This window comes from Oncorhynchus mykiss, chromosome 6 (genome assembly GCF_013265735.2).
Source record: "Oncorhynchus mykiss isolate Arlee chromosome 6, USDA_OmykA_1.1, whole genome shotgun sequence".
Classification (NCBI taxonomy): Eukaryota; Metazoa; Chordata; class Actinopteri; order Salmoniformes; family Salmonidae; genus Oncorhynchus; species Oncorhynchus mykiss.
In genome coordinates, this window is record NC_048570.1 from 58,220,253 (window position 1) to 58,236,236 (window position 15,984).

The 15,984-nt window shown below is 41.5% G+C and overlaps 2 protein-coding genes across 7 annotated transcripts in view; both read left to right on the forward strand.

Annotated features, from left to right (window-relative positions):
• Positions 1 to 8,687, forward strand: part of LOC110526234 (adhesion G-protein coupled receptor G5) — a 10,051-nt gene extending 1,364 nt beyond the window's left edge. For 2 of the 6 annotated variants that reach the window (XM_036980591.1, XM_036980590.1), the window contains exons 4-16: positions 1,841 to 1,890; positions 2,238 to 2,332; positions 2,546 to 2,624; positions 2,762 to 2,903; positions 3,453 to 3,578; positions 3,706 to 3,825; positions 3,927 to 3,972; positions 4,098 to 4,192; positions 4,365 to 4,480; positions 4,662 to 4,930; positions 5,108 to 5,210; positions 5,588 to 5,868; positions 7,526 to 8,687. In XM_036980591.1, the coding sequence (XP_036836486.1) occupies positions 1,889 to 1,890; positions 2,238 to 2,332; positions 2,546 to 2,624; positions 2,762 to 2,903; positions 3,453 to 3,578; positions 3,706 to 3,825; positions 3,927 to 3,972; positions 4,098 to 4,192; positions 4,365 to 4,480; positions 4,662 to 4,930; positions 5,108 to 5,210; positions 5,588 to 5,868; positions 7,526 to 7,623 (1,572 nt within the window). In that variant the 5' untranslated portion in view covers positions 1,841 to 1,888 and the 3' untranslated portion in view covers positions 7,624 to 8,687. The other 4 variants (XM_036980592.1, XM_036980593.1, XM_021607025.2 and 1 more) reach the window with 4 other exon arrangements.
• On the forward strand, positions 8,155 to 15,887 carry LOC110526233 (adhesion G-protein coupled receptor G2). Its single transcript, XM_036980586.1, has 14 exons — positions 8,155 to 8,274; positions 8,678 to 8,746; positions 9,415 to 9,648; positions 9,816 to 9,990; positions 10,077 to 10,227; positions 10,881 to 11,003; positions 11,169 to 11,288; positions 12,170 to 12,209; positions 12,391 to 12,506; positions 12,603 to 12,721; positions 12,937 to 13,205; positions 13,326 to 13,431; positions 13,681 to 13,970; positions 14,191 to 15,887. Exons 1-14 carry the CDS (start codon positions 8,178 to 8,180, stop codon positions 14,334 to 14,336), a joined length of 2,055 nt encoding a protein of 684 aa, XP_036836481.1. The 5' UTR covers positions 8,155 to 8,177; the 3' UTR covers positions 14,337 to 15,887.
• The last annotated feature ends 97 nt before the right edge of the window (positions 15,888 to 15,984 follow it).

A 15,984-nucleotide genomic window follows, 5' to 3' on the forward strand; every position in this document is an offset into this window, starting at 1 on the left:
ATGGCTTTTGCATTTCGTTATCAAGTGAGATCAAAAGGGGGGTGATTTTGAATCCCTGTACTATCAATCACTTGTCACCTTATGTGTCTATCATCTGTTCTACAGCCTCTGGCTGGCTATATCCTCACCTGCCTAATAACAGGAAGTTCACCATTAGTGGATATTGCCTCAGCCTCACCGCAGAGTGTCATCGCATTTGAAGCACGGGATAGCTATAAAACAGCATACTTTTCTCTCTGCCCCATGGCAATGTGTGTAGAATCATAGGAAGTTAGCAGTTTTCTCCCGAAAAACACTCCTACCGTGCAGGAGCCCCCGTGAAACGGCGGTATGCCACTGGTGTAGCTACGTATGTTACTGCTTTTTTGGGGGGATGAATGAACTAGCCTTGCAAATATTATTTGGGGAGAGAACTCAAGTAGGCTAGTCATTTTAAACATGAGCAGATCGAGGACCTCTATGTCTTTGGTTTGCATATGCACCACCACCACCTGAGAATGTGGCCTCCTATCCCATTGTTTTAATGTTGTATTTATTTATTTATTTATTTTATTTCACCTTTATTTTTAACCAGGTAGGCCAGTTGAGAACAAGTTCTCATTTACAACTACAACCATGTATCCAGCCAGCCACTAAACAGGATGACTGATAAAGCAGTGTCCAGAGTGGACTAAGTGACAGAACAAATATGTGGCTGAAATGTATGTAGAATGAATGGGCACAGCTTTGCCCTGGGTAATGTCTGGCTATTGGGTAGCACTAGGACCTGTGTTTCTGTAGGAGTGCTGATAGAGGTTCAGCTTAGCCCTTTAGATCGTCGTTCATTTGATTATTATGGACAGAGACCACCTGATGCTAGATCAGCACTCCTACTCTGAGGCACTTGGTACATGGCGAGCCATGTAACTCTACCTTGAAACGACTTCAGTAGAGTTGAGAGAGATTTGATTATCTCTGGGTGCCCTCTACTGGCATTGATTTAAGTCAGATGTTATGTGTATATATATATATATCTTTTTTTTTAAAACATGTTTTCAGTCAGATGTAACCTGCGCCATTGGAAGGTAGTATCCATGAGTGATGGCTCGGCGTCATCGGCGTTGGCTGTCTTGTGTCATGGGTAGACATGTTATGCGTTGGAGAGGTTTTTGCTGGTTGGTTAGCAGTGTAAAATGAAGACTCTGTGGCTGTGACGGTGATGACGGCGATGCTCAAATTCGTCGTCATAGGAAGGATTTATTTTCGTCCGCTCCTAAGTGAGCGTTCACACTTACAAGTCAGCCAAAGCCTTTTGCAATGACCAATGAGAGCCAAAACGCATTACAGGATTTTGTAGTGAGCCTCAATAAAGGGAAAGTGTATTTTTATTGGAAAACATCATATCTCTCCAGTGGTTTAGTCCTCTAATCACTTTAACTCATTTCCATTTAAAAAAAAAGTTTGTTTGGTGTTTCCCGTGCCTCGTAGACCACATGACAGTGATGACACAATGTCAATGCACAGGCAAGTGTACAGCAAGGGTATAAGTTGAAACAACAGAGTCAAACTGTGTAACCCAGTATCTGCCATATACTGCATGTACTTCCTCTGTAATTCTATTTGCACACACATTACTTCCTTAGAATGCATGTAACCGCTCTGACCTCCCCTGCACCTCTTCGAGTGCTGTCGTTAGGACCCAAGATCTGTTCTAGTAATATTTCAAATATTTTACCCTGAACCTTGACTTCCCAGGTTGATAGGTGAGTTCTACTTTGTACTTTGAGACATATTGTTATTACTACATCCATATACGTTTTTCTACAATAATCATAATTGTATTCATCTTGATCAATTTCAGCATATCCAACCAGTATTCAGTGGTCCAACCAGTATTCAGTGGACAGGCATGTGAGTGGATGGGTTCTTTGCAAAATTATAGCAGCATTTCCTCTTTACTAGGTCACACAAAATATGCGTAGGCAATGAGATTGAATTTGGTTTTATTAAAATGAGTGTTTCTGATGTTAAAGGTAAGCAAACATTTTGTGACTGAGCATTTACGCTGCAGTATAGGTCCTTAAAACATTGGCTACTCTATTGGTGCAATACAGAGACAGTGTGAAGTTGGGTTAGAATATTTTGGGGATTGCAGCACCTGGATGATTGATTCAACGATTATGTGATATCAGATAAATAGTCCGAATAAGGGAGTAAGGGATGTCTTTCCACCTGGTGTTTGACTTTTACCCCATTAGGATGAAGTCCAGGTTGTTTTACATCATGGTTCTGCTCACAGGACGTCTCGCTATGAACGAAGGAAACAAATATTCGTGCTCCAACTACACTCAAGGTAAAAAATATGAGTTAACCTTCTGACTTAAAAAGATACATTGTTATGAACTTGATTATTATCTTGCTGATATTCTGTTGCCTAGTTTTATCACTTTGATTTCCTGAGTTTGCATCAAAATGTCCATTTTATTTTAAACAAATACAAGGACTCGGGTGTTTCGTGAATCGTATTGTTTGTTTGCACGGTTTCTATCTTACGTTCCGTCTGTAGTCGATGTGGATGGTGTAAGATGCTGGATGGAAGTTGTCAATGAGCAGTTTAAGACGGAGAACCTCAGCACTATTATTAAGTATGCATCAAATCATTTTGCAAGATGATATAGATGATATATCATACATTTCATACACTCCAAATGTGGTATTGACATTTGTACGTTTGCCAAACCTCAAGGAATATGTACTATGTTTGTCTGTGCTTTCCTTACAGATCTGTGGAGAAACTAGAAAGGGTTCTTGAAAACACAGCTTTGAATGAGACAACTTCAATCATTGTTGAGAGGCTTGTGGCTCACATATTCAGGGCCGAGGGCCACTTTACAGGGCTTAATATATCTGCCAGCCAAGAACGGGTAAGATGACAGTGACCTACGATGAAATGCTTGAGGAAGTTGATACACAGTCTTCTGTAAACCACGTACAGTTTGGCATTTATTGGGAATGGGGATGAATCTTGTCGTGGAGGCAGCTCTGCAGAGTGGTCACTAGCTGCCCTAGCCACAAAGTCAAAACATCTGATTTGAAACGTAACCCTAATCTTCACCCTAACCTTAACCACCCTGCTAACCTTATGCCTAACCTTCATTTAAGCCAAAACATTATTCTTTTGTTATCATGAAACATTTTACGATACAGACAATTTTGATTTTGCGGCGTGCCCGTCTTGTGGAAACTGCTCAGCTCCACCTCCAGGACAAGATTCACCCCAATAAACATCAAACCTGCGTCACATGCAAATAGATCATTTGAATGGAAATGCAAATGGGATATTTGAGGTATGACATTTGGGGTGGGTGGGTGATTTGAGATGGGGATGACATCATGACATCATTTTACAGCTATAGTGAACTCTGCCCGATCACTATCCTTGTGTCATTGTCCCTGATGGTACTGTTACCTAGGTAACATCAGACGGTGACCGTGTGGCCAACACTACCGTCAAGGTCCACCTGCCCAAAGAGCTCTTGAAAACCAACGAGAACAATACCATTATCTTCTGCATGATTACCTCACCAGAAAAATATGGGGTAGGTGTGTGTGCGTGTGCGTGTGTGTGTGGTGCGTGCTTGCATGCATGCGTGCGTGTTCCTGTATGGGTCTTTAATACCTTGCTTAATTATTTCAGTTTAGCTGTATTTTGAAATGTTCTTCTAGCAATTGGGGATTCTTGATGGCCGAATAGTAGGTCTGGCTGTGAGCAAGAAGAGAGTGTTAGGTCTGCATGACAAGGTCAATATCTCCATGCCTCTACAGCGCCCCACGCTGGAAAGTCAGGTGAGTGCAATATTAACTCTCTGCGACCTGCACCAGTTCCATGACTACGACAGTGGCAAGAATATAAACTCAAGACGCCTCGTTTGTGTTGTTGTTCACAGGCTGACAAACAACCATCGTGTCAATTCTTTAATTTTTCAACCAATAGTAAGTGCCAATATGAAATGTTATAATACTGATTATAATACTGTCATGAAACTTTTAATGCCCTTGAGGTATCAATTCATGTGACGTCACATGGCTGTGTTTCCTCTGTACAAATGAACGCTTAGAGTTCTACCAGGATGGCTGCACCACCGAGTGGAAGAGAGACGAGGGCCGTGTGGTCTGCTCATGTGACCACCTCACATACTTTGCTGTGCTGATGGTAGACGACTTTACAACTACAACAGTGCTTCCGTCGTTTCCTTATCACAGCATAGGCACACACTTTAGAATCGATTGAAAGTCAAATGGAAGAGAATACAAAACAAAGTTAAGTAAAATATACCCATCTACAAAAATACACTGGAGCATTAGTTGTATTTTCCTGCGTTTAGGTGTCTCCCTCCATCTCTGAAAGCGATCGGGAGATCCTAAGCTACATCACTCTGATTGGCTGCAGTCTGTCTCTGTTCTTCCTGGTGGTCACAATCGTTCTGTACGCCACTCAAAGGTATGTCACTCTCTGGGCATCATGGTCAGCTCCTCACAGGAACCGCTGGTTTGTCATAAGTTTGACATCATCAGAAAGTGGCATCAAGATGTACATGAACTGGAGGGAGCAGATTCAATTAACATTTTATAGCAACTGACCTTGTTTTCACCATACGCTTTCTCTCTATTCCATTGTTCAGAGGTGCAGGCACAGACATCTCCCTGAAGGTGCATATCAACCTGTCTGTGGCCCTGATCCTCCTCAACCTGCACTTCCTGCCCAGCCAGCAGGCAGCAGCATTATCCTCCTCTGGGCCATGTATCTATGTTGCTGTCCTTCTGCATTACTCTCTACTGGCCACCTTCACATGGACAGCAATCGAAGGCTTCCACCTTTACCTGTTGCTGGTCCGTGTCTTCAACATCTATGTCAGGAGATACCTGCTCAAACTGAGCCTGGTAGGATGGGGTGAGATTGCATTTTACAACCTGAAACTGGTCGTAAACAGTAAGCAAAACAAAACAAAATGGATCTTTTAAAAGAGGCATGGGTGGTGTGCCAACCTTTTGTCTGTCCTCTGTGAGCTTTGTTGATCCGAGCGGGCATACAGTATAATGGATAGCCTGATGTCTCATTTTGTTTCAGGATTCCCTGCGGTCATTGTCATCGTGATTGCTATCATTGACAAAGACACATACAGCCGTGTGACTCTTCATCCTTCTAAGACCAATGGTACAGCTGTGGAGATGTAAGACTGTTGTACCTCTTAAATGAATGTGGATGCTATGTTTAAACCCCAAAAACCTCTTGTCACATTTTATTACTAGAGTCTGTATTGAAATATGAGGACCCCCCCTATAGAGGGTAAGAGATGTATCTCTCTCTCGCTCTCTGTCTATCTGACTCTCTCTCTATATATATATCTCTATGTATCTCTCTCTCGCTCTCTCTCTCTCGCTCTCTGTCTATCTGACTCTCTCGCTCTCTGTCTATCTGACTCTCTATATCTCTTTTTATCTCTCTTTCGCTCTCTGTCTATCTGTCTATCTGACTCTCTCTATATCTCTTTGTATCTCTATCTCTCTCTCTCTCACTCCCTACCCCTTCTCTAACTCGCCTAACAAGGTGTTACCTCTCTAATGATGTGATGAAGCTGGTGACCACGGTGGGTCTGTTTGCCCTGGTGTTTGTGTTTAACCTCGGTATGCTGGCTGTGACTATGAGGCGCCTCAAGTCTCTGCGCACTGAACAGACGTCAAGGGAGAAGGGTAGGGCCAGGAGGGACACCTGCACTGTGCTGGGCATCACCTGTCTGCTGGGCATCACCTGGGGCATCATCTTCTTCTCCTTCGGCCAGCTTACCACGCCTGGCCTCTACCTTTTCTGTGTCCTCAACTCTCTACAAGGTAAGAGTCATTGTCATGACTCTCATTTATAGAGGCAGGTCAAACTGACTGTGTTTATTATTTAGTAGTAACCTAATGGGACTTCCAAAAACGAACTTTACTGCCATTGTGTGTATGCAATCAGTGTGCTATGTAAGTGAAGGGTTAAACATAATGTTGTTTCCTTGTCTTAGGAACATAACAACTGTGCAGTAATGCAAGAATGACCAATAGGTCAACATACAGGATAATCTCCTCTATTTGTATTTTATTTAATATTTATCTAACTAGGCAAGTCAGTTAAGAACAAATTCTTATTTACAATGACGGCCTACACCGGCCAAACCCGGACTACGCTGGGCCAATTGTGCGCCGCCCTATGGTACTACCAATCACAGCCGGTTGTGACACAGCCTGGATTCAAACCAGGGTGTCTGTAGTGACACCTCTAGCACTGAGATGCAGTGCCTTAGACCGCTGCGCCACTCAGGAGCCTATCTTCACATTGATTTTCTCTATGCACTTTTTGCTCTCAGTGGAGACTTTCTCTTTATTTATTTATTTGACTGAAACAGTACACATCGATTAACGTTTCTATAAATGTGCCAAATTTAGCTGGCTAGTTTTGTATCTGTAGTCCCTGGGCAGATAGATAAAATCATTTAGCATCACAACATTCCACATATTTCTTATTTATTTCAAATCCAGTCCCTAGATGTGTCTTAAAGAGCGACTGCCTTTAAAAAGCAATGAATCCCTTTGAAAACAGTGGCGTCGATATGAGCCAAAAACATTTATTCTAGTCTCAAAATTGACTACGAAGTTGTAAATAGGATCATTTTGGTCATAAAGTCACTCTAGTCTAAAACTGAGTTTGGAACATCTGTGTGTCACAATGGGTAAATTAAGGTTTTGATTTGATGATGTCGATTTTCCCACTAACATGGGGTGAACAGCTGCAGTGATTGCTCGATCCAGTAGCATAGACAGTGAGACAGACCTGTCCAGCAGCTCTGACATGTTTTAACTTGAGAAATACTGCACCAAACACTTTAGTTAGATATAAAATTGAACAACTAAACATCCTCGGCAAAAGCGTCAAAATTAATTACGGATTTCTTGAGTTATCTTAGATTCATTCTGGGGATTTTGAGGAAGTGAAATAGGCTTCCGCATCTACAGTGTCTCATAGGGGGACAAACATCATTAACCAAATGTGGACTCAGTTAGGAAACACCTCCAAGACTGAAATCTTGTTTTTTTAAATGAGCAACAGGACAAACACACACACCAATCGGCGTGCTCAGTGGCTCTTTAAAATAGTAGAAGTGAGAAGTAAAACAAATAATAGTAATAAAAAAGTAGAATAGGCCTAATTGTGAAAAATAAAAATCACATCGTATAAAATACTAGCATAAAATACAAACAACCAAATTGAACAAACAGCAACAAAAAAGGTGTTCCAGGGTATGAACTTTTTTTTGTGAACTCGCCAACACTAGCAACACATTTAAAACCTTCTGGAAGTCGTTTCCAGTGCTGAACAGCTTTTTACAGAAAATGCCAACTTTGAATAAGTATTGACATTTGGAATATACTGTGTGGGTTGTGAGAGGTTGAATGAATACTGTAATGAAATTCTGCCTCGAAGGGTAATATGTCTCATCTTCTTTTGTAGGTTTTTTCATCTTCCTCTGGTTTTGTGTGTTCAAATGGAAGACTGAGGACAGCCAACCTGGCAGTGACACTCACTATACCAATTCCAGATCTGCCTGAGGACAAAGTCTGTTGTCAACCAATCCAGCACTGTTGTTATCAATGTTCATTTCAAACTTGATTGCGATTTTTTTCTTTTGAGAATACGAGCCCTAAACTGTAGACCTTCGAAAATGTCTACAAACCACCCACATGTTTTGTACCAGTACAATATTGTTATTTTTTTATTTTTGCGATTGTTTAGTTATGGAATGAAGGAAGGTGTTTTCAGAATTCCTTTCGTATGTGGTTTGTTCAATTCTAAATCATGTGAGCCAACAGGATCTGATGTAATGTGCTGAGATCCTATCCCTCACTAGTTGATTAACCTGCAACAGAAGATGAATAAGTTTGATCTAAGCAAAACTGTAGCCTATTCATTGATACACCGCTCGAGCAAGCTGAAGTCCAGACTAGATTTGCATAAAACAAACGCAATGCCGCCATTTTCCTCCAAAGTTTACATAAAGATATTAAAATGTTGCAGTTATAAAATTTGACTATGAACAGTCATGAAATAAAACAGCTCCAAACATTAGAATAGACGTTTGTTCAAGGCACAGTTGGAAATACAAATGGGATGGGAGTTTACTCTGTCCAATGATGTGTTTATCTCTACAAAGCACACAGTGGTTTCACAGATCATTTGCTCACCCCACAAGGACATCAAATGTGAGTGAAATCAACTCCTAGCGTGTAAGTAAGTGTACGTGTTTGTGTGTAACGGAATATGAATCCATCCTATTTTGTCATTGTCAAGTTCAGCTATTGTGTTGATAATGTTGTGTCATTGTCTTACCTGAGTGACGGCAGAACGATATGTCTGGGAATAAGCAGAGATCACCGTGTTGATTATCAGAACGCATGGCTAGGTTTTGTAGGTATACCTTGTGGTATTAAGTAGTGTTAGCCTCGGTGTCAAGCTGAAATGAAATTCTCGGGCTGCATTGTGTACTTTACTGAGTGTGATGTTGAATGAGTGGCAAGGGCTATGGCAGTATGTTGAAAACAAGGATTACTTTGTAATGTATGTTTTTGGTCATTCATGTTTTCTACTGTTCTACCCTTAAAACAGCCACAATGTTTCCTCTGCGTCTACTTCTACTGATATCTGGAACACTGGCTATGAATTGCTCAAATTCAGGTACGAGCACATCTCAACTAACCGGTGCCCCACGCACACTGACTCTGTACCGGTACCCCCTGTATATAGCCTCGCTATTGTTATTTTACTGATGCCCTTTACTTATTTGTTACTTTTATTTCTTATTCTTATTTTTTTTGTAGCTATTTTTTAAATTTTTTAACTGCATTTTTGGTTAGGGCTTGTAAGTAAGCATTTTACTGTAAGGTCTATATACCTGTTGCGTTCGGGCGCATGTGACAAATACAATTTGATTTGATTTGACTAGTGAGCTCAAACTGTGTTTCGTTTTAATGCACTGTGGGACCAAATCAGTGGAGGCTGATGTGGGGAGGACGGCTCATAATAATGGGTGGAACAGAGCTAATGGAATGGCATCAAACACATGGGAACCATGTGGTTGATGTATTTGCTACCATTCCACTCGTTCCGCTCCAGCAACTACCACGATGCCGTCCTCCCCAATTGATATGGAGGGCTTAAGTACACTTGATTTGGGTTGATATTGGTACAATTATTTTATGCTGTTGTAATAATTAGGCAAAAAGCTGTATATAACCCCATTCATGGTTGTTGTAACTCATAAATTGAATTGTGGGGTATCAACCAAATAATAATAACTTTATGCACGGTCGAGATGTTTATCTATTGCTATTTCATTTCCATAGATGATACCTTTTATTTTAACACCACAACTGGGGAGATTTCAATGACAATAAACCTGCCGAACAAGACTATCACCATCAACGATAAAGCCGATGACGATCTGAAATGCTTTTGGTTCATTGAAAGCTATGTTGAGTGCACCTCAATGAACTTGACCTCTATTAACCTCACGGAGTGTCAGACGGCGCAGATTTCTGTCGTCCAGAACTCAACCAGCAAGTTGATCTTCAACATATGTGAACCTACCTTTTTTTTTTTTGTCTATTCGTAATCTCGAAAATTCTGAATGAAACGTGAAACTGTAGCTGTGATTCCTCTGTGATGTCAGAGGTGTTATATAGTCATAACAAAATGACAGTAATAACCCTTACTGAACTGTAACACTCTTTTTTTTGTTCCTCAGCTTCCTCCATGTGTGAGGTCACCAAGTGTACTGGGACAGCAATCACTGCCCTGATGAGAGAGATACAAGACCATCCCAGTGAGGGTCCAAAGGATCTTAAAAGGGTCCTGAACATGCGAAATATGTGTGCAGACCTGTTCAAAAACGATTGGACCATGAGGATGATGTTTATTGGGTAAGTGACCAGCCAACCTGTTTCCATTGACTTCTGAAAGAGACGTAACTTTGATGAGCTGCCCTGTCTCTGTGCTGTATTTGCAGCGTTGAACGGGGCCTGATACACAACATGATGAACATCTCAATCACCGGAGAGCCTGTGTACTACAACCTCAGGAATCTGGCTCTGACTGTGTTTAACCTGACCAACCTAACCAGTGCGGATGACAAGATGGTGAAAATAAAAGCCCCAGAGGTAGGGCTGCTGTATCTGGGTTTGTGTTTAGGCATCTTGTCTCAGATTGAGGTCAGAGAGGAACCCATCCTATAGAACATGTGTGAGTTCCAAATGTATACACTACCTTTCAAAAGTTTGGGGTCACTTTGAAATGTCCTTGTTTTTGAAAGAAAAGCACATTTTGTTGTCCATTAAAATGACATCAAATTGATCAGAAATAAAGTGTAGACATTGTTAATGTTGTAAATGATTATTGTAGCTGGAAACGACTGCTTTTTTATGGAATATCTACATAGGCGTACAGAGGCTCATTATCAGCAACCATCACTCCTGTGTACCAATAGCACGTTGTGTTAGCTAAATCAAGTTTATCATTTTAAAAGGCTAATTGAGCATTAGAAAACCCTTTTGGAATTATGTGAGCATAGCTGAAAACTGTTGTTCTGATTTTTTTTTTTTTATGTTTTTTTAAATGTACTTTTCTTTCAAAAACAATGACATTTCTAAGTGACCCCAAACTTTGGAACGGTAGTGTATGTCCTGAGTAAATATGTGGTCTGTGTATATTTTATTTACATATTGTAATACTCTGACTGCAGAAGGGGACCCTCTAATGATAATGAGTATAGTGTGTCAGCTAGGTATTTTCCTTTCTCGCTGAAATGATTCAGCTCCTCCCTGAGAACAACTCTTACATTCCGGAAACATGGATCCCTATTGACGCACTCCAGAACATCCCGGAGGAAAATAGGAGAGTGGGCGTGGTCACCTATAAATCACCCAATCAGTTCTTGGTAGGACTTCTCATATTGAGCATCTATTCTATAATTGAATTCAATCATTCTTCCAATTCAGTAAATTCAAAATAAATCAAACATTTTGTGGTTTGATGGGCTGGGCTTTCATGAAATCGCAAACCCTCATAATCCTCCATGTCATTATCACCCTCTTCTATCCAGTTTAAAGAGGAACTCGTGAGAACCATGGCCATACGGATAGAGGTGGATGGCGGCAGACAACTTCAGAACTTGATCACTCCACTCAAGATGAAGTTCAAATTGCTTGACCTTATAATACCAGTAAATTGTCGTCATAAGATTTAGGATGTTCCTGTAATTGAGACTATCTCAAATGTTTTGAGATAGTGACAGATTCTTGGTTGTTTTGGCTCTGTACTCCAGGACTATGAGGTTAAAGTGCAGACTGCCAAGCCCACATTTTCGGGTATTTTCATCCATATCGGGGGAACTGTTTCGAAATTACAGCCCTTTTTGGATATAGTCTCTCCATTTTAGGGGACCAAATGTATTGGGACTCATTCATTTATATGTGTATTGAAGTAATCAAAAGTTTAGTATTTGGTCCCATATTCCCAGCACACAATTATTACATCAAGCTTGTGAATCTACAAACCTGTTGGATGCATTTGCTGTTTGTTTTGGTTGTGTTTCAGATTACTTTGTGCCCAATATAAATGAATGGTAAATAATGTGTTGTTTCATTCTTTCATTTCATTGTAAATAACAATATAATATGTCTCTTAACACTTTAACACATTAATGTAGATGCTGCCATGATTACAGATAGTCCTGAAGGAATCGTGAATAATGTTGAGTGAGAAAGTTGCAGACGAACACGCATCATTCCCCCCAACAAAAATGCGAACCTCCCCTGTTATTGTAATAGTGAGAGTTTGGCATGTCTTGGGGGTTTGATATTTGTGCATCTGTAACTTTCTCACTCGTCATTATTATTGTTCTAAACGGTTCACCCGATATGGATGAAAAAACCCTCAAATGAAAGCGGACAGTCTGCATTTGAACCTCATAGTCATCACATCCAAAATACTGGAGTATAGAGCCAAAACAACAAAAAATGTGTTACTGTCCCAATAATTTTGTAGCTCACAGTTGATTCTATTAATGCATTACCGAATCAGTGATTATTTTTTTCTCTACAGGTGAATTACAGCCTGTCGTGTCAATATTTCAATGAATATGGTGGGTTGATTTCTGTTACAGTATGTAAACCTACAGTAACTGTGTTTACATAAAACTACAGTCCATTGCATACCACAGTCCTTTGCATAACATTCTGTTGTTGCCTCATATGGCAATATAAGCTGTACACGTACTGACTGCATTTGTGAATGACTAAAAAAGGGTACTCTCTTCCAAACAGGGAACATAAACCTCCCAGACACTGTCTTTTGGAAAACGGATGGATGCGTTACTAAGATCAACGACAGCGTGGTGGAGTGCATCTGTAACCACGCTACGCCGTTCGCCGTGCTGCTGGTGAGCCATTTATATCCACCAATTCATCTACATCATCCTATCATAAATGTCACCTGGTGATAGTCGTCACGCCGTATCCATTCTTGTCCCTTCCAGATCGCCGACCTATCTATTGACGGTGTGCACTGGCAGGTCTTGTCTTACATCAGCTACATTGGCTGTGGCTTGTCGGCCTTCTTCACTGCCATATCCTTCCTCACCTACGTCATCACCACGTATGTGACCCCCACCTCACCAAAATGCCGCCTGCCCGCTTTTCCCTTCGTTCTCCATTTTGAATTGGATCTCTTCCGCTGTATGTTTCATCCCGTGTCTATTTCAGCATGGCCCGTGTAGTTATCCCTGCGCCTGTATAGATGACTGCACCCGTACTAGTCATCTATCCCCACTGTTTTATCAGTTGTCTGATACGGTCATGCCCTTGCTTTAGGAACTCCAGGGCGGACAACGCCAACAGCATCCACGTGTCACTGAGCGGGGCTTTGTTCCTGCTCAACACCTCGTTCCTGCTCAACGAGTGGGGGGCCAGTCTGGGCATCAGGGGCGTGTGTGTCTTCATTGCGGCGGCCATTCACTACAGCCTCCTCAGCTGTTTCACCTGGATGGCCATTGAAGCTGTCCACCTGTATCTCCTCCTGGTCAAGGTGTTCAACACCTACTACCGACACTACATGGCCAAGCTGTCTGCCATTGGCTGGGGTAAGTGAATCAGTTCTAAACATGCTCATTCAGGTGAGAGACACAGTGGAACAAGAGTTTGCGGACACGGAACCGTGGTCGGACATGTGAATACACTCATCCTGTGTGTGCACTGTTCAGGACTCCCTGGTATCGTTGTGGGAGTTTCATTGGCGGTCAAGGATATCAAACCGCTATATGGACCTACAGAAATGACTATGGCAGACACTAACCGGACAAATACAATGTGAGTAAATGTTATCTTTCTCTTTTTGAACGTTCACTTTTTATCAGTACAATTTCAGGGGTGGCCCAATGTACAGCATATTGATGTTCCTAATGAACGTTCTATGTGGAGAATGTTGAGGACAAGGTGAATATGACAAGGTGAATATGATTATGTGTATTGGTAAAGGCCAGATGCAGTTTGTCCAGTCGAATCACAGTTTAATCACTGCGTCACTGCGTTTTAACCAGGGCTCTCTCCCCACCCCAGCTGCTGGATCACGGACATCCCCTTCTTCTACAGTATGAACCTGGCCTACTTCACCATCATCTTTGTCCTTAACTCTGGCATTCTGTTAACGGTGACCACCCGGATCTGCCAGCTGCAGCGCTATGGCAGTAAGGGCAAGCCTGGGAAGGCAAGCCTGGCCTGGAAGGACATCGGCACCGTCCTGGGTCTGACCTGCCTGCTGGGCATCACCTGGGGCCTGGCCTTCCTCAGCTACGGCTATGTCAACCTTCCCATCCTCTACCTGTTCAGCATTTTCAACTCCCTCCAAGGTGACCCAGGGAACATCACGAAAGACAGGGACAGAAAGAGATAGTAAAGCTGATGTTGAGGGGTGGAAGGGAAGAGAGTGGAGATCAAATAAGATTATGTACAAATTGAGAGGAGTGTCAGGTAGAGAAAATGTGGCCCTATGATCTTGAAAGCACCTATTATTGAGCACCTATGTGGGTGGAGTCTGAGTGATGATCTGTCTGTGTTTCTCTCTCGAAGGATTCTTTATATTCCTATGGATCTGTGGCACTGCCAGGAAAGACAGGGAGCGGGCGGCGAATACCAAGAGCACATCAGCAGCTCTGAACACCTCTACAGCCAAACCCAAGGAGGAGATGTTCCCTGGCAACAACCCCTACCAGTAAACAATGTCTGTCCACAATGGAGATCACCCATATCTTCTTAGATGGCAAGGGGAGTTTTGGCTTTTGTGTCTAATGGCATATGCATTGTCTCTTTCTTTCTCTTTCAAATTGAGTTATGGTTTCTACACCGGTTGTGTGCGTGTGAGTACATGTGCTGTGTGTTTTGGGCTTTTGTGGCCTTGTGGATGGAGCAGATGACTACGGGTCTCGTCCCGTGTGTTAATCATCATGCGCGTGTGTTATTTATTCAAGGTACTCCTCGTTCTTTTGTTTGGGTTTCAACCCTGTGTCTTTGTTACGTGTTTGTTTGGTCTTCGTCCCCGTGCCTTTACACGGCACGCCGTAATTTGGGGCTGAATAAAAAAAACTATTACGCATTCCTGCGCCTGTCTCCCGAATCCATTTATACCAACGTGACATGCATTTTCTTCTGTATCATTCCAATGTATTTATTGGGAAAGTGCTTTGAGGGAATCATTTTACTTGAAGTGTACGTTGTTTATGATTATCAACCTTCATTAAATATCCGATCTCAAGTTGCGGAACTGACTGGTGCATAATTAGTCAGGGGCAAACCAAAGGATTTAGTTTCCTGCATACCATTTAGTTTCCTGCATATCATTTAGTTTCCTGCATACCATTTAGTTTCCTGCATACCATTTAGTTTCCTGCATAAACCTTTTCACACCGCCTCATCATTATTAGTTTCACAATCAATCACTTGATTTTCTAACTCAACTATGTAAAGTGTGTTGCAATCTGGTAATGTTTTCTACATTTGAACTAATATCACTTCTGCAGAAAGTGTCTCACTGGGAGCACTAGGTTCTCAAATGCACACACGATTTTCCATTTGCATATGATTGTGAAACAGAGACATCCTCTTTTCTAGCAATTTTCTGGTGAGTGTCAGAATGAGTCTTAGAGATGCTGAGAAATGCCACCATATACGGCACTGTAGCCTAGTGGTTAGAGCATTGGACTAGTAACTGAAAGGTTGCAAGTTCAAATCCCCGAGCTGACAAGGTGCAAATCTGTCGTTCTGCCCCTGAACAGGCAGTTAACCCACTGTTCCTAGGCTGTCATTGAAAATAAGAATTTGTTCTTAACTGACTTGCCTAGTTAAATAAAGGTAAAAAAAAGCATTTTTTTTGTTGATGATTCTCACTGAAATGTTTTGATTATATTGATTTACCTAACATTAACCACCCCCCCACCCCCACCCAAAGGACTACAAAGGACAAAAGCTTTCAAGCTTTGTATCTGGAGACGTCTTATGAACAGTATGTTTTTTAACATTTATATTGTCTAATAAATATAAGTGTTGTATTCATTACATGCTGTGTCTACAATAGCCTACTTTTATTCACCCAGTTTTGTAATGCCATAGCCTACAGTATACTCAATTAACTTCCTGCACATTATTGTGTTATTCTTGATGATTTTTCTTAAATTGTATCTGGAGACGTCTTATGAACAGTATGTTTTTTAACATTTATATTGTCTAATAAATATAAGTGTTGTATTCATTACATGCTGTGTCTACAATAGCCTACTTTTATTCACCCAGTTTTGTAATGTCATAGCCTACAGGATACTCAATTAACTTCCTGCACATACAAATATGTCCAACCCCCTCTCTAATTAT